Source organism: Grammomys surdaster, unplaced genomic scaffold, assembly GCF_004785775.1.
Source record: "Grammomys surdaster isolate TR1022 unplaced genomic scaffold, NIH_TR_1.0 125707, whole genome shotgun sequence".
NCBI lineage: Eukaryota > Metazoa > Chordata > Mammalia > Rodentia > Muridae > Grammomys > Grammomys surdaster.
This window is the reverse complement of record NW_021620541.1, coordinates 270,949-293,985: the sequence shown is the minus strand read 5'-3', so window position 1 is coordinate 293,985 and position 23,037 is coordinate 270,949. Positions and strand designations below refer to the sequence as shown.

Here is a 23,037-nt window from a genome sequence, read left to right as displayed (position 1 = left end):
AGTTTCTGTTGTTATGTCTCCCTTTTCAGTTCTAATTTTATTAATTTGGATATTGTCTCTGTGCCCTCTGGTTAGCCTGGCTAAGGGTTTATCTATTTTGTTGATTTTCTCAAATAACCAATTCCTGATTTTATTGATTCTTTGTATAGTTCTTTTTGTTTCTACTTGGTTGATTTCAGTTCTTAGTTTGATTATTTCCTACTGTCTACTCCTCTTGGTTGTATTTGTCTATTTTTGTTCTAGAACATTCAGGTGTGCTGTCAAGTTGTTAGTGTGTGCTCTCTCCAGTTTCTTTTTGTAGGCACTTAGAGCTATGAGTTTTCCTCTTAGCACTGCTTTCATGGAGTCCCACAAGTTTTGGTGTGATGTGTCCTCGTTTTCATTAAATTCTAAAAAGTATTTAATTTCTTTCTTTATTTCTTCCTTGGCCAAGTCATCATTGAGTAGAGCATTGTTCAGTTTCCACGTGTATGTGGGCTTTCCATTGTTTTTGTCATTATTGAAGACCAGCCTTAGTTCATGGTGATCTGATAGGATGCAAGGGATTATTTCAGTCTTTTTATATCTGCAGAGCCCTGTTTTGTGGCCAAATATATAGTCAGTTTTGGTGAAGGTACCATGAGGTGCTGAGAAAAAGGTATATTCTTTTGTTTTAGAATGAAATGTTCTATAGATATCTGTTAAATCTATTTGGTTCATAACTTCTGTTAATTTCATTGTGTCTCTGTTTAGTTTCTGTTTCCATGATCTGACCATTGCTGAGAGTGGGGTGTTGAAGGCCCCACTATCATTGTGTGAGGTGCAATGTGTGCTTTGAGCTTTAGTAAAGTTTTTTTTATTAATGTGGGTGCCCTTGCATTTGGAGCATAGATGTTCAGAATTGAGAGTTCTTCATGGTAGGTTTTTCCTTTGATGAGTATGGAGTCCTTTCATCTTCTGAAACCTTCTTCAATTTCTTTCTCCAGAGACTTGAAGTTCTTGTCATACAGATCTTTCACTTGCTTGCTTAGATTCACACCAAGGTATTTTATATTATTTGTGACTATTGTGAAGGGTGTTATTTCACTAATTTCCTTCTCAGCCTGTTTATCCTTCGAGTAGAGGAAGGCTACTGATTTGTTTGAGTTCATTTTATATCCAGCTACTTTGCTGAAGTTGTTTATCATGGGAGCAAATATAGAGACAAAGCATGGGACAGAAACTGAAGGAGGGGCCATCCAGAGACTGCTCCACTTGGGTATCCATCCATTGTGCACTCACCAAAGGTAGACACTGATGTGGATGCCAGGAAGTGCATGCTGGCAGGTGTCTGATATAGTTGTCTCCTTAGAGGTCTACCATAGCCTGAAATATACAGAGGTGGAAGTTCATAGCTGACCATTGAACTGATCAAGGGGTTCCCAATGGAGGAGTTAGAGAGAAGACTGAAGGAGCTGAAAGGGTTTGAGGCTCCATGAGAAGAGCAACAATACCAACCAACCCGAGTTCCCAGGGAGCTCCCAGCCTGGGAACACATAGGAATGGGCCCATGGCTCCAGCTGGGGAACACATAGGAATGGGCCCATGGCTCCAGCTGTATATGTAGAGGAGGATGACAGTGTCAGGCATAGGTGGGTGAGGAAGTGTTTGGTCCAGTGAAGGCTGGATGCCCCAATGTGGGGGAAATTGTGGGTGGGGAAGTAAGAGTGGGAGGGTGGGTGGAGGCATATCCTCATAGAAACAGGAGGAGGCAGGATGGGATGGGGGTTCCTGGGTGTGGGTGAAAGGGGATTACATCTGAAATGTAAATAAAATATCCAATAAAAAATTAAAAAAAAAAGAATGGCAAAGGCATACAAATAGGAAAGGAGGAAGTCAAAATATCACTATTTGGAAATGATATGATAGTATACTGAAGTGACTCCAAAACTTGCAGCTGAGAAGTCCTAAACCTGATAAACAACTTCAGCAAAGTGGCTGGATATAAAATTAATTCAAACAAATCAGTAGCCTTTCTCTTCTCAAATTATAAACAGGCTGAGAAAGAAATTAGAGAAATAACACCTTTCAGAATGGTCACAAATAATATAAAATACTTTGGTGTGAATCTAAGCAAGCAAGTGAAAGATCTGTATGACAAGAACTTCAAGGCTCTGAAGAAAGAAATTTAAGAAGATCTCTCAGAGGATGGAAAGATCTCCCATGCTCATGGATTGGCAGAATTAATAGTAAAAATGGCCATCTTGCAGAAAGCAATCTACAGAGTCAATGCTATCCCCATCAAAGTCCAACTCAATTCTTCATAGAGATAAAAAGAGCAATTTGCAAATTCATTTGGAATAACAAAAAACACAGGATAGCAAAAACGATTTCAACAATAGAAAAACTTTTGGGGGAATCACCATCCCTGACCTCAAGCTGTACTATAGAGAAATAGTGATAAAAACTACATGGTATTGGTACAGAGACAGGCAGAAAGATCAATGAAATAGAATTGAAGACCCAGAAATGAACTCACACACCTATGGTTACTTGATCTTTGAAAAAGGAGCTAAAACTGTCCAGTGGAAAAAGGACAGCATTTTCAACAAATGGTGCTGGTTCAACTGGAGGACAACATGTAGAAGAATGAAAATTGATCCATTATTATCTCCTTGTACAAAGCTCAAGTCCAAATGGATAAAGGACCTTCACATAAAACCAGATACACTGAAACTAATAGAAGAGAAAGTGGGGAAGTGCCTCAAATACTTGGACATAGGGAAAAAGTTCCTGAACAAAACACCAATGGCTTATACTCTAAGATCAAGAATTGACACATGGGACCTCATAAAATTTCAAAGCCTCTGTAAAGCAAAGGACACTGTCAATAGAACAAAACAGCAACCAACAGTTTAGAAAAAGATCTTCTCCAATCCTACATCTGATAGAGGGCTAATATCCAATATATACAAAGAAACGAAGAAATTAAACTCCAGACAAACAAATAACCCTTTTAAAACATGGGGTACATCAGCTGAGAAATATTGAATGGATGAGAAGCACCTAAAGAAATGTTCAACATCCTTAGTCAAGAGGGAAATGCAAATCAATACAACCCTGAGATTCTACCTCACACCAATTGGAATGGCTAAGATAAAAATTTCTTTGCCCAGCCAGTCTAGAACATTCAGTGATCCCCTGGTCACAGTGTGAGACAGGGTCTCAAAATCAAGATGCACATTTCCTGAGGATGATACTTCTAGCTTCTACAAACATCCATACATGTATCTGTGCTTCTGTCTACATACTTTCCATGCTCTGGAAACAAACAAACACACCCCCAAGTTCCCAACAAACAAGATGTCTGCTGTGTAGGCACTTTCTTCTACAAATAGAGCCTGGATATAATGATGAGTGTTAAGAGGATACTACACATAATGCAGGTGAAGGGATGGACTATAACTGTGCCAGAGCTGGACCCTCTTGAGACAGGATGCTTTCTATTTTAGACACATGTCAGTAAGAAAACAAAGAATGGTAAGTGAATGGAGGCAGTGGTGTTGTAGCCATTATTGCCCTGTTTTTATAACAGAATTTAGAATAATATTTGTCTTATAGTCAACCTTCAATAACTAACTATTGGGTGAAGGGATGATGGATGAGACAACTAATAGCTGAAAGACCAAATGAATGTGTTTGCTTGGCTGTGTAATATCTGGCATTTTGGTAATCAGTTTCTGTTGTAGAGACTTTCTAGCTTAGTGGATATAGACCTGTACACCAAGGCAAAAGACATTCCCTCTCTCTCTACCTCTCCCACTGATGCCCACAACTTTTTCTGTGATTTTGCAAAGAACTGTCTCCCCAAATTCAGAAGCCCCCATTTAGTATTCATTAGAAAGAATATCAATGCTGTCAAAAAACATTATTTTGTATAGTGTTTGAAAATATTTTTTAAGGACAGCGCCTCAGTTGAGGTCTTATTAGTGAATTAATATCACTGCAGAAGATGACTAATAGCTGCTTGTTATAGGTAGGTTGTCGTCATCTTCTAAGGGAGAATTCCGGCCATCAGAGGGCAGACATATAGAGAGGGTGGGGTGGTCTTAACTTCAAAAACCCTGACAGCTTACTTCATTCACAATGTCTCAGTGCTTGCTATTCAAAATTTGAGGCTTTAGAAAACGAAATGTATTATACTATGGAATGAAGAAATCCAGAGTCAAGCAAGCCCTCTGTCCCTTTTAACTGTTAATATGAGTGCTAGAAGCTGTTTCCATGTGTAATATTCCTTACCATGTGAAGACTTTCTTTATACATGGTGTTCTGTGGTCCTGTGCAAGTCTGGCATTTGTCAGCATTCCTGTGTAACCCACAATGAGCTCTGTCTGTTGGGTCAGAATGAATCTGCTCCAGAACTCAGAGGAAGGGCTACCTGTCATATTTTTGGATTTTTTTAACCAGATCTTGGCATGAGGCTCAGAATTTGAGCTTGTTTTGAGTAATCAGGATAAGCTGTGTATGTGTGTGTGTGTACTTTCTTACCTGTTAATATAAATATGAATTGAAAAACATAAATTATCACCTAAATTAGCATCACCCAGAAGTTTTGGGTAATAATGATAATACTCAACAAAGCTGAAGAGGATTCGCTGATTGAGGGCATTTCAGTTTGTCTTCAAAGCAGCCATCAGATAGCAACAAGGTAAATCTGATTGTCATATATTATCAAGAAATAAAAAAACACACCCACAATGCAGGAGCTACCCAGGTGCAACACTTGGTAACTGGAATATCCTGAACCGTAATATTCACCATCAAATAATTAACCTAGGTGCCATTTTTTCAACTCCAGTCAAAAAATCTAGACATTTGCTCTTTGGCACTGTGGCTGGTAAATCACAGGGATGGCTGTGAGTGAATCATCAAAATATGCCAGAAATTTTTTTTAAAAAAAGAAACAGTAGATCCAGAAGTGCCCAAAGAGAAGTCAATGACTGAATTCAGGGCAGCTCAGTATCCCTAATGGAGGCCACACCTAAGAGGTGTTAGCAGCTGTGGGTCTTGGGAACTGGTGTAATAAAAACCTACCTTGAAAACAGAGATCAGAATCTCAACATTTCTTTTTGTTTGTTTGTTTTGGTTTTTTGTTTGTTTGTTTGTTTGTTTTGTTTTTCTCATTTCCAAAGACCAAAAGTCATAGAAGGGAAAAGAGAGAAATCATTATTTGAGATTGAGCAGGAGATGATTTAAGGTATAAATTAATAAGATAATGTGAGTCTTTAGAGAAATGTGTATGGAAGCAGAGGTAGAGACTTGCTCATGGATCCTTGGCAATGCAGTCATTCTTACATCCATTATTGAATCTTTTACTTTTAAGTCTCAGCCCTTCCTGTCTATCTCTTGGGGATGCCTTTGAGAATAGTAACACTCACCTTAGTGCCCTGGGATTACTAATGATAGGCCTGAGCACCTGTAGATACAACAGAGGGTCTCAGAATAGTATGAAAAGTTCCAGGAGATGAGAGAGAGAGAGAAAGAGAGAGAGAGAGAGAGAGAGAGAGAGAGAGAGAGAGAGAGAGAGAGAGACTGCGAGGGAGGGAGGGAGGGTGGGGGGGGGGGCGGGGGGGGGGGAGGGGGAGCGGGGGGGAGCGGGGGGGGGGCGGGGAGGGAGGCAGAGAAACACAGTGGGTTTCTCAAGTATAGTTGAATTATAGTTGAATAATCTCATCCTTTCTGAATATTTATGGCCTTGTCTATGGTGGTGACATACAAAGCTCTTATCCTGGGGAAAGGGAGTGCATTGGTTTCAGTTTTTTCCTTTGCCACACTTTATATGTGAAAATTAGTTATTTTCTAGACTATACCTATTGCTATTCTTTTCATAGATAGATATTTTATATACAAATAAAATGACCTAGATTTTACACTAAAGATATCTTGCATTCCTGTATCCCTGTGGACTAGAGTTTTACCTTATTTATTGCAATCCTATCATGTGCTACCATTAATAAAATAGCATCAAATTGCACCAGAACATAGTTTGTGATTATTGAATAAACAATGCTTTGAGGAACCTGCACCTACACTTGAATGTTTCTTACTTTCTTTTCAGCAGTTTTTTCCTAAAACTCCTTATATTTAATCCTAAGTTAAAGTGCCATTAATGAAATCTACAACTCTACTTTTTGAACTGGCTAGGCTTGAAATATTTATCAGCACTGAAAAATAAAAAACAAAAATTTAAATGAAAAAAAAAAACAACTTAAGGAAGAACTTACTATGGCTCACATTTTTAGGAGTGTTTTAGTTACTTTCCTGCTCCTGTGATCAACACAGTTATCAACAAAGCTTAAGGAAAAGAGAGTTTCTTCAGGCTTATTGTTCTGGCGCGTGGTCCACTATGGTGGGCCAGTTGCTTAGCATCAAGTGGCAGTCATGCCAGCAAGCTGAAGGTCACATCTGTTACAAGAACAAAACAGACAGAGAACTGTAAATAGGGTGAACCTTGAAAATCATAAAGCACAACACCATTTACATACGTGCTCTAATTATCCCATCCTATAATATATTGAAACAGCAAGCAGCAACACCATCTGAGGCCTAAGTGTTCAAATGCCTGAGTCTATAAGAGATGTTTCCCTTGTAAACTACCACAAGGGAGTGCATTGCATAATGGTAAGAAAGAAATGGGTAATGGCTGTGGCAGCAGGAGCTTCCTCATCTGGGTGGATTAGGAAGCAGAAAGAGAGACAGATCTTACCAGGATTGTACTAAAGCCTCAAGACCTATCTCCGTTGACCCACTTCTAGCTAGTACTCACCTCCCAAATGTTCCACAATCTCCTGTGATAGTGTCACCAGCTGGAGACCAAATGTTCAAGCATATGGGCCTATTGGGGACATTTCATATCCAATCCTAAAAATACCAATTCACAGACACTAGAATGTAAACCTTGGACCATGGAGCTAACCCAGTTGTTTAGCATTGTCGTAGCTTTACCTTCCTAAATGTTAGTTTCTCTTGCAGAGCTTTGAATTTCACATGGGTCACTCAATAAGGAGTAGTCTAAGGCATCTCTGAGATGATATTGGAAAGCACATATGATAGGGACTTGACAAAAGACTCAAAAGAGAAGGCTTAGTGCTACCTTCTTTTTGTATCTTAGCAGATGCTTCTTAATTGGGTCATGTGGGATTGTCCAGCATGATGGGGATGTTGAGAAACTAATCTCACACTTAAAATAAAAAGAATCACTAGAGTTATTTATTAGAGTTCTCTAGAGTAGTAGAACTTATAGTGTGTGTGTGTGTGTGTGTGTGTGTGTGTGTGTGTATGTTTCATTAGAATTATAGGCTTTGCTCCAGCTAACTTAACAGTGGCTACCATTGGACATCTAAGGATCCAATAGTTTTGTAGTCCACAAGGCTGGATCTCTCAGCTGGTCCAATGATACATAGGAATCCTAAAGAATTAGGCTCTAATGTCAGTAAAGGAATGGAAGTCCTTTACAGGGACAAGAGCAAGCAGGCAAAGAAAGCAAACTTCCTTCCATGTCCTTTATATAGGTTGTCAGCAGAAGATGTGGTCCAAATTAAAAGTGGATCTGGTCCTCTGCACACTGCCGTGTTCACCCTCTCTCCTTGCAGGGCCTGAGGTGTGAGTAGCCCTGAGCCTGCTGGAATCCAAGTAGCTGCTTTTGTAAAGTGACTATTCCAAGACTCACAAAAGAAAAAACTATCCCAGTGACACTTGAAACAAGACATGGAAAATAGAAGCACAACAGATTTTGAAGTTCTATGCAGATCTCAGTCTTGTATACTTGGTGGCTAGAAAAGCGTAGTTCAGGATAGGAACTCTGTAAATCGCTGCTGCATGAAAGCTGGATCCTGGAAGCTTCTTGTAAAAGTATGCAGCTCCTTTCTGCCTTGGTGAACCTTAGTGGCTCCTAGTGATCTCACGTATATACCAAAGCTTTTAATCTTTCTTGCTTTCTTCAACTTTCCAAACAACTCAGATTTTAATTCTTTGTAGAGGAGTCAGACTCAGCCTTGGGCTCAAGATCTGTGAAGTGCATCCTCCCAGTAAAACCTGTAGTGGGCAGTGAATAAATGGAAATAAAATTGTTCCTGTTGCTATGACAAAATATTTGACAAAGACCCAAAGGAAGGGTTTTTGTTTCTTGTTTGTTTTGGGGCTCATGGGTTAAAGAACATATTCCATTATGACAGAGAAGATATGTCAGCTCTAGGTGTAATATACTTGAGATCGTTCTCACATTAATGTCCACAGTCTAGATTCAGAAAGTTCCCATGACTGTGCCTCCAACTCTCTGTTGAAGTGCTCTGGAATGACCATCACAGACATACCCTGAGGTGTGTCTCCTAGGGGAATCTACATCAAGGTGACAGGCAAGATTTAATAGCACATAATGTTTCATTTAAAAATGAAACTTAGAGAATCAAAGTAAACAGCAGTTATGTGAAGTGCATCCATCTAATCCGAGGGACATGCAATATGAATCTGGAAGACATGACCCTGGTTAACAGTTCCAAGAGAAGTCCCAGAACATAAGTGCTATCACCATTTTATAAATAAGGTAAATGAATATCCAGGAATTTACCCAAGAAAATCTATCAGGTGTGGAAGAGCTAGCATTTGAAAACAAGTGAGAATCTAATTATGGTTCAATGAAAGAGAGTGTGTCCTCTCTCTTTGAGATGCATAGGTCGGGGAAAAAAGAAAGAATGAGTGTGAAGGCAACCTAGTTCCAACTCTGACCATGTGTCTGTCCACCTCAGTCACCTTCTTTTCGGATAATTGCTAAACCCTCATGGCTCATCTGAGAATGTATTATCTGAAAGTGCCTGGAACTGAACTCCTGAAGCAGGTGCTGTGAAACATATAAGTTCATAAACAGTCCAGTTCTATCTATTTCTTGCTGTTTAAATACCTTTTTGTGCACATATTCCAGGAGATGCTTTGGTATTTTACACAGACTTAGTAGGAACCCCCAGGGTAGAGCAGCTGTTCTTTCAGGATGTTAATAAATTGTACCTTGATACTGTTTTTCTGATTTCAGACATCCTATACTCAGGCACCGAATTCAATGGCCTATGAAAGGTCTTCTATCCAAAAATACCCTGTTAGAATAAATATGAGGTTGTAGAGCATTGTTGGGTTCCCTAGGATACTCAGGTACACCAGGTTTTAACATTTTAATATTCATTGATGATATAAGGAAGCTCAGCTGGCTTGAGTGCAGCAGTGATTAGCAGTATTTCTCTGTAGGCTAAAGCTTTTCTGGGAATGGGAGATAGAGTAGTGAAGGTACCTTACATGTTATGATGAGGGCCACCTATTTTCAAGCTTATATAGAGAAATTATCTACTCCATACCTAGTTTATCTCAGTGCAGTAGAGTTCACAGGTTCCAGTGGGCTAGGATGTGTATAAGATTCCTTTTTCATCTATCTACTCATCTATTCATCCACATTATACTGGACTCTAGGAGTATGTGATATTTTAATCAAGGTACATAAAAATTGTGTTTTGAATCTCATTGTATTGAGTCTGTAGATTGCTTTTGGTTATGATGAGCATTTTCACTATGTTAATCCTACCTATCTATGAGCATGGAAGTTCTTTCAGTCTTCTGATGTCTTCTTCAATTTCTTTCTTCAAGGACTTTGAGTTCTTGCCATACAGATCTTTCACTTGCTTGGTTAAAGTTTCACCAAGATATTTTATAATATTTGGTGCATTGTAAAGGGTGTTCTCTCCCTAATTTCTTTCCTCAGCTTTAGGAGGGCTTTTTTTTTTTATCCTGTCATTTTGCTGAAACTATTCATCAGATGAAGAAGTTCTCTGGTAAAAAGTTTTGGGTCACTTGTATATACTATCTATTATCTTCAAATAGTGATAAGTTGACTTCTTCTTTTCTGATTTTTATCCCCTTGATGTCCTTTGGTTGTTTTATTGCCCTGCCTAGAATCTCAAGTACTATATTGAATATATATATAGAGAGTGGGCAGCCTTGTCTTGTTCCTGATTTTAGTGAAATTGGTGTAAGTTTCTCTCCACTTAGTTTGATGTTGGCTATTGGCATGTTATATATTGCTTTGATTATGTTTAGGTATGTGCCTTGTATGCCTGATCTCTCAATATAAAGGACTTTCAACATAAAGACTTTCAACATAAAGGAATGAAGGGGTGTTGGATTTTGTCAAAGGATTTTTTTCCACATCTAATGAGATGATCATGTGATTTTTGTTCTTTCAGTTTGTTTATATGGTGGATTATGATTATATGGATTTTTATATATTGAACCATTATTCCTGCTTCCCTGAAATGAAGCCTACTTGATCATGATGGATAATGTTTTTGATGTGTTCCTGGATTGGGTTTGCGAGTATTTTACTGAGTATTTTTGCATCAGTGTTCATAAGAGAAATCAGTGTGAAGTCCTTTTCTTTGTTGAGTCTTTGTGTGGTTTAGGTAGCAGGATGACTGGCTTCATAGAATGACTTTGGCTGTTTTCCTTCTGTTTCTACTTTTTGGAAAAATTTGAGAAGTATTGGTATTAGCTCTTCTTTGAAAGCCTCATAGAATTCTGCCCAAAAACTATCTGGCCCTGGGAAGTGGCTGTTGTTGTTGTTGTGAGACTTTTAATGACTGCTTCTATTTCTTTAGGGCTTATAGGGCTTCTTAGATAGTTTATCTGATCTTGATTTGACTTTGGTAAGTGTTATCTGTCTAGAAAATTGTACATTTTGTTAAAAATTTTAAATTCTGTGGTATACAGGTTATTGAAGTAATTCCTAATGATTCTTTTAATTCCCTCAGTGTCAGTTGTTATATCTCCCTTTCATTACTTATCTTGTTTATTTGAATACTGTCTCTCTGTCTTTTAGTTAGTAGGACTAAGGGTTTGTCTATCCTGTTGATTTTTTCAAAGAACCAGCTCTAGGTTTTGTTGATTCTTTGAATTGTTTTCTTTGTTTCTGATTATTTGAGCCCTAATTTTGATTATATCCTGCCTGTAGTTATCCTCCTTGGGTTCATGTTTTCTTTCTAGTATTTTATGTGGGACTGGATTTGTGGATAGATATTGTTTGAATTTGAATTTGACTTGAAATACATTGGTTTTTTTTTTCCCCATCTATGGTAATTTTGAGAGTTTTGCTGATTAGAGTCTATACTGGCATCTGTGGTTTTTTTTTTGTTTTGTTTTGTTTTGTTTTTTGTTTTTTGTTTTTTTTTTTGAGATTGCAATATATCTGTCTAGGCCCTTCTAGCTTTTAGAGTTCTGTTAAGAAGATTGGTGAAATTCTGATAGATCTGTCTTTGTCTGTTACCTGCCCTTTTTCCCTTGCAACTTTTGATAATCTTTCTTTGTTCTGTAGATTTATGTTTAGATTTATGTTTAGATTCATTATTATGTGCCAGGTGAATTTTCATTTCTGTCCCTGTCTAGTTGGTGTTCTACAAGCTTCTTGTATATTTATAGGCATCTCTTTCTTTAGGTTGGGAAAGTTTTCTTCTATGGTTTTGTTGAGAATATTTTCTGGGTGTTGGAGGTAGGACTCTTTACCTTCTTCTATTCCTATTATTCTTAAGTTAGTTTTTTTCATATTATCCTAGATTTCTGGATGTTTTGTTTCAGGAATTTTTTAGACTTAACATTTTCTTTGACAGATTTATCAATTTCTCCTATTGCATTTTCTACAACTGAGATTCTGTCTTCTAGCCTCTGTATTCTGTTTGTGATACTTGCATCTGTTTTTCCTGTTCTCTTCCCTGGGTTTTCCATCTTCAGGATTTCCTCAGTTTGTGTTGTCTTTGATGGTTCTATTTTCACTTACAGGTCTTACACAGTTTTATTTATTTCCTTTATCTGTTTAATTGTATTTTCCAGTACATCTTCTAGAGATTTATTTGTTTCCTCTTTAAAGACCTTACCTATTTGATTGTATTTTCCTATATTTCTTCAAGTTATTTATTCTTTAAAGGCCTCTATCATCATTATAAAATTGTATTCAAGGTCATTTTCTTGTGCTTCAATTGTGCTGGGATATCCGAGGCTTGCTGTATGTAGTAGGCTAAGTGTGATCTTAAGGTGTCAATATTGCCCTGGTCTTTTTTGATGTGTTCTTCCATGGCCCTTTAGCCATTTGGATAGTTTTCATCCATGGATGTTCCTATTGTAGTAAGTATTGGAAGTGTGCTTAACAACGATGGTTCTGGTGGGGCAGACCTCTGATGGGTACCTTGTGCTGTATTGTTCAAGATCTCTGTGTATGTATGGCTCAGGATCTGCAGGTCTATATGAATCAGGAGCTTCAGATCTGACCTAAGTGGGCAGAGAGGTGGCGTTGAATGGAGGTTCACCTGGGCTAGCAGGCTACTCAGGGCAGCTTTGTGTGCCCAGAGGGCTCAGAGAGCAGGGAAGATGACTGGGGAAAAGGAAGCTTACCTGTGTGACTCAGGCTTTATCATGTCTTATGAAGGTGGGAGGAGAGGTGGTAGGAGAATGGAAGTCCCACTTTGATAGCAGGCTGTACAGGGTAGCTTGACATGCTACAAAGGATTCAGCAAACAGGGGAAAGAAAAGCTTACCTGTATGGTTCACATGTCTGGTGAAGGGGGAGCTAAGAGGTAGGGGGAAGAATGGAGAATCAAGTTCTTTCTTCGTTACATTTGAAAAAAACTCCGTCTTGTCTATATACCACATTTTTTTTTTGTTCATTCATCTTTTGGTGACATACAGGCTGATTTAATCATTTGGTAAATGTGAGTAGTGCTGTAAACATGGATATGCAGGTATTTCTATGGTCTGCTCACTACATGTCTTCTCTCATATGTAAAACCAAGGATGGATGGATGGATGGATGGATGGATGGGTGGATAGTCTTAGTTAGGGTTTTACTGCTGTGTACAGACACTATGACCAAGGAAAATTTTATAAGGACAACACTATTTAGGGCTGGCTTACAGGTTCAGAGGTTAAATTCATTATTACCAAGGTGGGAACATGGAAGTATCCAGGCAGGGGTGGTGCAGGAGGAGCTGATAGTTCTGCATCTTCATCTGAAGTCTGCTAGCAGAATACTGGCTTCCAGGCAGCTGAGGGTCTTAAAGCCCACACAGTGACACAACTACTCCAACAAGGCTACATCTTCTAATAGTGCCACTCCTTTGGCAGAGCATATACAAAGCATCACAGATAGATAGATGGATGGATGGAATAGAAGGATAGTTCATAGATGATAGATAGATAGATGATAGATAGATAGATAGATGATAGATAGATAGATAGATGATAGATAGATGATAGATGATAGATAGATGATAGATAGATAGATAGATAGATAGATGATAGATAGATAGGATGAGCAAGATAGAGAATGAAAAAGGAAGTGAGTCATATGGAAGAAGAAAGGAATGAGCAAAGATAAGGAAGAGGAACAGGAGAGGGTAGTAGAAGATGAATATGGCCAACATATATGATATACTTTGATTAAAATATCTCTATGAAACCTTTCACTTTCTACACCAAATCAATGGTAATACCATTTATATATATATAAATGTGTGTGTGTGTGTCTGTGTGTGTGTATGCATATATATATATACATACTCCCTCCGTCTTTGCCATAATCATGTTTCCTTCCTTACAGCCTCAGAACAGTTGCTTAGCCTCACATTTCTGTGTACTATAAGTAGCAGAAGCCCTCTCTGATCCTCCTACCTCACTTCCCTCTCACCCTCTAACCTAACATCAGGAACCCTGCTAGAGCCAGTAAGTGAAGAAAGAGGGAAACAAGGGAGTTTCTGGCCTGGAGCCATTTATCTGCTGGCTCTTGACACCAACAGCAGAGCCCCAAGAGTACAGCAAGCCTGTTTGCTCTTGTCTGGCTGTTAATGTTGATGTATGAATAAGCAAGAAGACAGCATGGAGATGAACTCATTTCCCTAAGTTAGAGTATGCCTAGAGTACAGAAAACTGAGAACAGCACAGTTAATCATAACCACAGGGATAGCACAAAAACAATGACAAAGCCTTTTCTGTTAGTCACAGTGTTTTATGTTAATAACTTCTTTGGAGAGGAAGCAGGCACTGCAGAATGCTAAGTATGTCAAGAGAGTGCTATAAGCTATTCCCCAGAGGAATCCCAGGGAATTCACTTCTTAAATGGCATGGCAGACCATTGAGCTATTTATATAAAGAAGGTCAACTCTTTAAACTGAGACATCTGGAGGCCAGGATGCTGTTGCCATTCAGTCCTGAGCTGGATTGCATGTCTCACCTACCCAGACTCTAGGCAGCAGAAGGAACTTCTGTCCTAGATAGATGTTAATGATTAGTACGTAACAGAAAAGTTACTGAGGAAGCTGAGACCTGTGAGGTTTGCATGTGAGGGGAGGTGCTGCAAACTATTTGTGAGGGGTCATGGTAGATGGATTCAGGCAAGAAATTGAGTGCCAGACAGACCTCCCCAACACTTTACACAGAATCAGTTATTCTCTGCTTTCCATTCCTCCACCTTATCAGAGCTTTTGTCACTTGGGTGTCACGATGCTTCATTAACTGTTTATCTTTCTCCTTGTCCAACAGCCTCTGGGTCAAGGACTATTTTGTATTTGTACTTGATTTCTTCATATTTTGTGTTGCATCAGACACCAAGCAAATCCTCAGCAGATAAAAGCCTGGACCAGAGCTTCAGCAAACCAAAGAGCCATAGCAGCTGGGGAAGGAAGGAAATAGAGGAGATTGACATTTTGGACACATAGAGCAGCACAGGCCACCAGGAGGCTTTTATAATGATACCACCAGATGCCCAAATGATATTTTGCTATCTTTAACTTATATGTATGAATGTTTGCTTCTATGTATGCATATGCACCATGTATGTACAGTGCTTACAGAGACTGGAAGAGGACATTAGAACTTCTGAAACGAGTTAAAGGTGTTTGTGAGCCACCATGTGGGTGCTGGGAATAAAACCAAGTCTTTTAGAAGAACAGCAAGTGCTTTTAACCACCAGCCATCTCTCTCAACCCTCTTTTGAGATTCTTCTGAGTGGTGTGATTTGAAGAAATATGAATTATCTTAGGCTTAGTGGCGGTAAAATCTAATTCTGATATATCTACTTCTTGACTCTTCACAGATGACTAAAGAAGGAAACACATCTGGGAAATAGAGAAAGCATGATTTGAATCATTACAATTTTTTCATGTCTATTTTCTTCTCTTAAGAAGTATAGTTCTTGAAGCTAGAGAGATGGTTCAATGACCAAGGGCATGAATTCTTTTTCCAGAGGACCTAGGTTTGATTCCTCATACCCACATAGTAGCTCACAATCATCTGTAACTCCAGTCTCAGGAAATCTAACAGTTTTCTGGCTTCTAGGAGCACCAGGCATACATATATTATATGTACATACCATGTCTACAGATATGTCTTCAGACATGCATGTAGACAAAACACCCTTACACTTTAAAATAAATAAAATAAATTTAGCAGTGGAATGCATCACTGGATTCTGCTAGTTTGTGAGCTGAATGTAGACACTACCATATAAGCTAATTGTATCTTAGGCCCTGCAATATCTTAGGCCCTGCAGATGAACCTAACATTTAACTAAGGCAGAGCCTAGCCTACCAGACATGACAATAATTTGTCTTCAGTATACATACGAATTTTGTAGTAGGGTGGTTTGGTAATTCAGATTGCAAGGCACTGGGATCAGAATTGATGCTCAGAAATGTTAATATCTAAGGGTGTGAGAGTTCACAGAAAGACTAACCCCACATATCCACACATACCACACAGTAACTTGCTTGGACATAAAAGAGTGAAAGCAACATGTCACCTTTTGTTGTTGATGAGCGTGATGTCAATATACATCCAAAATGTTTTCTTAAGTTTGGGCTCAATTGTAAACCTGTTATGCTTCATCATGAATAGTGAGATCCTTGTCAGGATAGGGATATCCCATAAAACCTAAAACATCGAAGAGTACATTGAATACACACATTGACACACATAGGAAGAAGCGGTAGAGAATAAGGAATGAAGGGGAAAGGGGGATAAGAGGAAGCCAAATTGAAAAGCTTGGTTTACTCCAACTCCTCACCAGTAAAGTAACCCACACCTATGGGAGGGAAAAGGTTTCAAAAAACAGGCCAGGAAGGCCTTCCTCTTGGGACTGGAATAGTAGAGGGACACAGCTTTCCATTAGCTATTGACTTTTATTTTGTAGCTCAGTGGCTTAGTCCCAGGAGGTGTAGGCATGATGTCTCTGAAGTGATGACCCCTAGACCATATCCAAGAAAAAAACAAAACAATACAAAACAAAACAAAGCAAAAACAAAAAAAGGTATAGAGCAGCCTAAGCATTATGCAAGTAGACACACAAAGAAAAGTGTGTAGCATTTGACACTTGTAAAATCATTTAAATGTGTGTATTTACAAGAGTCATAGTGATGCCAAGGCAATGAAAAGTTGGTGTGTTCTAAAAGATGAACACAGAGAACACACAGTAGTCTAGAGTCTAGAGTCCTTCCCTCCAACAGTATTGCTGCTGACAGTTCCCTTTCCATAGCCATAGACCTCAGTGGGCTTGGGAGACACACACCAAGCAGACTACTTAGGGAATGCATAAGCCTACATGCAGAACACAAGGGTGCTGAGAAACTAATAAGAAAAATCATTTCTGATCACTTCTGTTGTAATAATTGATATAACAGCTAATGAACACACTTAAAGTGAAATGAAGTCTTCTAGCTGTTGATTATTTTGCTTTTTTTCAGACAATAAATATAAACTTATAATTATATTCCTTGTTAATTCTTACTTTTTTGTATAACATTGAGTGAATGAGTGATATGCTGCCGGCAGAAGAAACATAGTTTAGGCTTGAGAGATAATTTGAATGCTTTCTTGGTTATCCCTGAAGATTTTTAAGTTTAAGCTTTTTGTGATAATATAGCTGCTACTCTTTTTATCCTTACAGTTCTCCAACTGAGGGACACTGACTCCTGAGATCAATAGCTACATAAAAGAAGCATTATGTTGGGAATAGGAGAGGGTAAAATAGCATGTCCCTTAAAAAAAAAAATAGGAGCAAGGGTACTGGTACTGTTGACACTGCCAACTGACAGCACAGTATTCAGGGGAGGGCATTTGACATTGATGGAACACTTTTCTACCATGCATGGGAACCTCTGTGCAATCTCCATTATAGTAAAATAAATAAATAAATAAATAAATAAATAAATAAACCAAAGTAAAAGAAAGCATTCACTTGTAGATGTTTGGATTGCATTGACAGTAATTTATCAGAATGAGAACTATAATAGCTCAGTCAGTAAGGTGCTTGATGTTCTAGCATGAGAACCTGAGTTCACTCCCAGCATCAATGGAAAAGCCTGAGTATGGGAGAGCACATCTGTAACAAGGCTAGGCGACAGGGATAGGACTGTTTCAGGGGCTCACTGACCTCCAGTCTAGCTGGAACGGCAAAATCTAAGTTCATTAACAGACTTTATTTGAAAATTTAATGTGCGGAACAATGCAAGGAGGCACTTGATGTCACCCTCTACCCTCCCACATACACACCCATAGGCAAGCATATTTGCATGTATACACATGCACACCACACACAAATACACAGAAAGACGTTAAGGGACACTAACACAAAATTTCAAATGGGCTTCCTAGTTAAGAGAAATATAACCAAAAGACTCATTTGTATGTCCACATTTGTTAAACACCTACTATGTGAAATATGACTCAGATCTTGCCCATGCACTAATGTATGAATATGGGACAGTTACATAGGAGGTGAAAGTATGAGTAGTATGGGTAGTCATTAATTTAAGGGATGTTAATCATCTGAAAGCACAAATATTGATAGGAAGTACTAAATAAAGACATCTGCTTCAATGCCATGAATACAAAGTATAGCTGAGACTCAGAGTTATGTGTTAAGTGTCAAGCTCAATACGGTCTATGAGAGGAGTGTGGGCAGGGACTAGCAGGTGCAAATATGGCTCTGCTGAGGGACTGCGTAATGAACAAGAAGCAAGAACACAAATAACACCCTACAGTTTTGTTGGGTAGGAATGAAGCATTAGCTAGGAAAAGACTTGTTTTAAGCAATAGGCTAAGTACAAATCACATAGGGATGGTGCAAAAATACAAAATTTGGATTTTTAGATATTAAAAGTTCATCTTCCTTGAAATGCAGGTAGCCGTTCTCCATGCAATAAAACCTCATACCCTGTTTGTCAGTTCTGAGTATATGGTACCTTTATCCATTACTTTTCTGTTGCTATTATAAAATGTCATGATCAAAATTCACTTATGAAAGAGTTTATTTTTGATTATGGCTCCAGAGGAGATAAGAGTCCTCCTTCATGGCAAGAAAATATGATTGCAAGCAGCAGGAATGGGAGGAATGGGATCAGGAGCTGGAAGCTAGGAGATCTCATCAACCACAAATATGAAGGAAAGAAAGAAGTAAAAGTAGGATGAGTCTATAAACTCTCAAAATCTACCCTCAGTGATGTAGTTCCCTCAGCAAGGCCATACCACCTTTCTAAACAGCATTACCAACTTGTGACCAAATTTTCAAATGCCTGAGCCTAGGAGAGGCATTCCTCAATCAAGCCACCATACTTTTATTTGGTCTTGCTTTTTGATGCCTTCTATCAAGCCAAAAATGTTGGGGATCCTAACCAAGACTCCTTAATTTGTATAAGCTATGACCTCCAAATACTACTTTGGCTTTGTCAGGTGCTCTTATGTAAGATACCCAAATTATTATTAAGTGCCAGGATTATGATCCCAGCTTCTCAGCTGAGGGGCCAAGCCTTTTTCATCTGGTTGTTCTGCACCAAAATCCCAATATTCTTGCACAATACATTAGTTGGATCTTGCACTCTTTAAACTGATCACCTACATTGACAAAGTGAATGGTAGTATTTTTCCCATGCCATGTGTTTGTGCTAGGATAATGATTTAGATAGCAGCTCAATAAATTGATCAAATAAATTACACCAAACTTTTGCACCATTATTTCAGAGAGCTGTCACCATACCAAGGATGTTCTATATCACCCAGCGTGGTGTTCCAACAGTACTGCTATGTTTTCTTAGCATGCTGGTGAGTTTTTATTTGGCCAGAAAGCTTTTTATTTCTCAGACTGACAAACAACATAAGAAATTTCACTCTAGAAGGTTAGCTATGAAAGCCATCAATGGCTAGTTTTGTGACTATTAGCACATCATTTAAAGTCCCTAAGCCTTTCTCTTTCTATGAGATATGGATTTATGACACCTACATCAAAACTAGTAAGAGTAAGAACTAATTCATTAAAAAGAAAGGGATATAGATGTCAGACAAATGCAGATCCACATACTAGCTCCATCAGGGCTTCTATTAATCACTGGTCATATGAGAGCCTCAAGCCCTAGTCAATAATTTCTAATTTTTATTATAGGTAATTCTAAGACAATACCTTTTATAGATGTCTTACTAGATCATCTTAATAAAGCCAGATTTGATAACATTCCTGGAAGGCTCAGAAATTTAGTCCTACCTATATTCCAGACACATAACCCTAAGCGATGGACTATAAATCTAACCCATATGTGATGTCATGCTTTGCCAGAGACAAGGACAACTACAGTGACAGAAGAGTAAATATCCCCTCAGATGACACTCTTGGGTTGACATGGTGCTTATTGACATAGATTGATGTGTTTTAGGAGTAGTAAGAACAGACACATTGTGAAGAGCTTGTCACAGAGTGCCACTTCCCTTATGGGCTCTCATCTAATCAAAGGAGGATCATTCCCTATGCTTTGATATTAAAACAAAACAAACAAACATTTGCAGCTCAGGTTCAGAATGCTAGTAAATCAATATACAATGGAAAAACATCAGCTTAAAATGCTTGAAGATTAGCATGTCAGGCTATAAAGATATGCCTCATGACCTGTGATTTTGGGAATGCATACATACATGGGTAGATGGATGGATGGATGGATGGATGGATGGATGGATGGATGGATGGATGGATAGATGGACACTCTGGCTTTATCAGAGATAGATAGATGACCTTGGACAAAGTAATTAACTCTTCTGAGAAGCTATCTTTTCTCTGTAAAATAGAGATAATAAAAGCAGCTGCCTAATTATAAAAATGAAATATGTTAATGCAAGTTAAACACTTAGATCAGGACCTGACACTTAGTTTAAAAGCCCCCAGTGAATATGAATTGTTATTATGATAATCTGCATAATCATTCCTTGTGTTCCATACTTTTCAGCTCTAGATGCCTGACTGCTGCCTATAAGGTATCTGTGTATTCTGTGTTTTACAGGGCAACAGGTCCTGGGCTTGGTAGAAAACCAGAGTGACTGGTATCTTGGAAATCTCTGGAAAAACCACCGTCCATGGCCAGCCCTTGGAAGGGGCTATAACACAGGTAAATCATAAGGGCAATGTGTGTGGCGGGGGGGGAGGTGTGCATAGAGAGTGAGTAATACATAGACTAATAAGTCCCTTCTCAAAGAAAGGAGATGAGCAGCAACATGGAGGAGGCCGCCTGGTTTTCTGTTTTTTTATCAGGGCACAAGACATACACAGGTAACACCTCCAGTTATTATTTCATGCCACTACAGGTGATGAAGCAGTTGAACTGTGGAAGCCTTATGGTAGTCTTGCCAGAAAGCTCCTCTGATGACTTTAATGCTGAGAGCCTATTTAGCTCTTTATCAGTTTGTCCTGTAATTTCTTTGAATATTGATATAAACCAGTGATCATTCTGCAGTAATAAATCCAATATTCGGTTCCTTAATTGAGCAGATGTTGTCTTTCCCAGTCATATCACATACACTTTAGATCTGCACTCACAATAGGTATCAGCATTTATCATGCTGCACTCTTCCATGTATAGACTGCAAAAGTAGCAGGAGCTCATATTCCCTCTTACCCTTCCTCTCATCAAAAGGTCCATGTACAGCCTACCCAGGAGGTAGCAGGAGAATAGGTAGACATATTTGGACCTTGGTACTTCTAAGTACTTCATTCCTCAAATATATGCTTAAAATCAGGTAATTTATTCTACTTTGTTAGTAACACCAGTCCTGCATCTTTTTTGTTTCTGTCTCTGTTACTGATACTTGTGTGGCCATTTTTTATCCAACAGCTGTCAATCCTAAGTACCCTAGATGCAGCCCATGGCCTCAGGGAATGAATAAGTAAGGAAAGTATTGCCCTCTTTTTTTCTCCCTGAAGTGCAGCTCCTCCCTGTCTGTTTCCAAAATGCCTCTGGATCCTTCTATCTCTTCAATATTCATTGTTATTGATGTTATCCTTGTTTTCTAAAAGACATACTCAATACTTTTATCAGGATTAGAACCTGGGGCCCAACAATTTCAGGTCCCAAAATGGGCTGGTACCTTTTAAGAACAGAACTGGGGCCAATGTTTGAGAAATGCACTACCTGAAGATGCTGCATAGACGGATCCTAGAGTCTGACCTCAAACTCTACAGAAAAAAAAAAGAGCCAGAAATTAACCCTGAGATCTGATGATCTGACTTCACAGAAGTCAAAATTAAATATGAGGCCCCAGAACCCAAAGGAAAAAGGATATGAGGCAAGCTTCTGGACATGCAAGTTCAGAAATAGACCCTACTAAAACTCAGTTTGACCTGTAGTTATCTTGACTATTGATACAAACCTGAAATCAATATTCACAGTGGGCGTTAAAGCTGGAAGAAGACAGGGAAAGGCCAGTGTCTGTATCCAACCAAGGAACCTTTGTTGAAGGCCATTGTTAAAGAATAGTGTGATTCCATTGCTGACAGTTGCCAAGTCATCAGGCCTGCTGCACCCCATTTATGTCTTATAAGTCTCCTAGACATAACAGAGGTTGCAGCTGAAGTTACACCTATCCACCCTTCATAGCTTGTACTTTCTTGCTGATCTGGACATTACCCTTTAGTTGCTAAGTAGAAGAGGAATCTGAGGACTCTCTCAGGAGGTGAGGAATGAGGAAGTTGAGATAAGGAGGACAAAGACACCAGGTAGGGAAGTATTTCCAAACTTGAGGAATAGGTGAGGCAGCACATGTTCTTACCTTCAGTATGTTAGTCAGACATTGCAGCTGGTGCTAATTCAAGGTAACATCATCAGAGATCTTCATGTTATTCCTATCTGTTCTTTGTATTAGAGGAAAGCAGAGATTTTAAGAGTACAGCCCTAACTTAGGAAGCCTGCAAGATTAGCTACTGTCCTTTCTAGCTCAAACTTGAATGGCTTCATAATCAAGTACTTTTTCTTATGGTTTGGTTTTATATTTTTTGAGACAAAGTCTCAGTACATAGCTCAGGCCAGCCTAGAATTTGCTATGCATCCCAGGCTGTCCTTGATCCCATAGTATACCTGCCTCTTCTTCAAGTCCTGACATTGCAGGCCATACTGACACAAACAGTCTTTTAAAATCAAATATACTGAGTTTTGCCTGTAGAGAGTCTAATGGGTCTGTACAAGAGTACAGACTGCACTGTAGAAAGTCTTTGAGATATTTATGAAGCATAATATCCAAAGCCCTCCTATAATGAAATAAGATATATTATTTCTCTCCCAAGAAGAACACTTATGACATGCACCCCTCATATATATATGTATATGTATATGTATATGTATATGTATGTGTATATGTATATGTGTATATGTATATATATATATATATGTATATATGTGTGTGTGTGTGTGTGTGTGTGTGTGTGTGTGTGTGTGTGTGTGTATGTGGTCAAAGACCTACCTCCATTGTTGTGCCATCTATCTTTTTATCTTGTTCTTTGAGACAGGGACCTAGAGTTCAATGATTAGGTTAGGCTGCCTGGTCTGCAAGCACCACCTACATAAAAGCACCTCCCCTGAGCCGAGATTGAGATTGTAATTATACACAGACACAAACACACACACTCATTCATTCTTTCATTCTCTCTCTCTCTCTCTCTCTCTCTCTCTCTCTTTCTCTCTCTCTCTCTCCCTC

The 23,037-nt window shown here is 38.8% G+C and overlaps 1 protein-coding gene across 4 annotated transcripts in view; it reads left to right on the top strand.

Moving 5' to 3' along the window:
• The window catches only part of Large1 (LARGE xylosyl- and glucuronyltransferase 1), a 228,531-nt gene that overhangs the window by 121,688 nt on the left and 83,806 nt on the right, over positions 1 to 23,037 (top strand). For all 4 annotated transcript variants that reach the window (XM_028788201.1, XM_028788202.1, XM_028788203.1 and 1 more), the window contains exon 5: positions 20,355 to 20,459. In XM_028788201.1, coding sequence (XP_028644034.1) covers positions 20,355 to 20,459 — 105 coding nt within the window. The remainder of the gene's footprint in view (positions 1 to 20,354; positions 20,460 to 23,037) is intronic.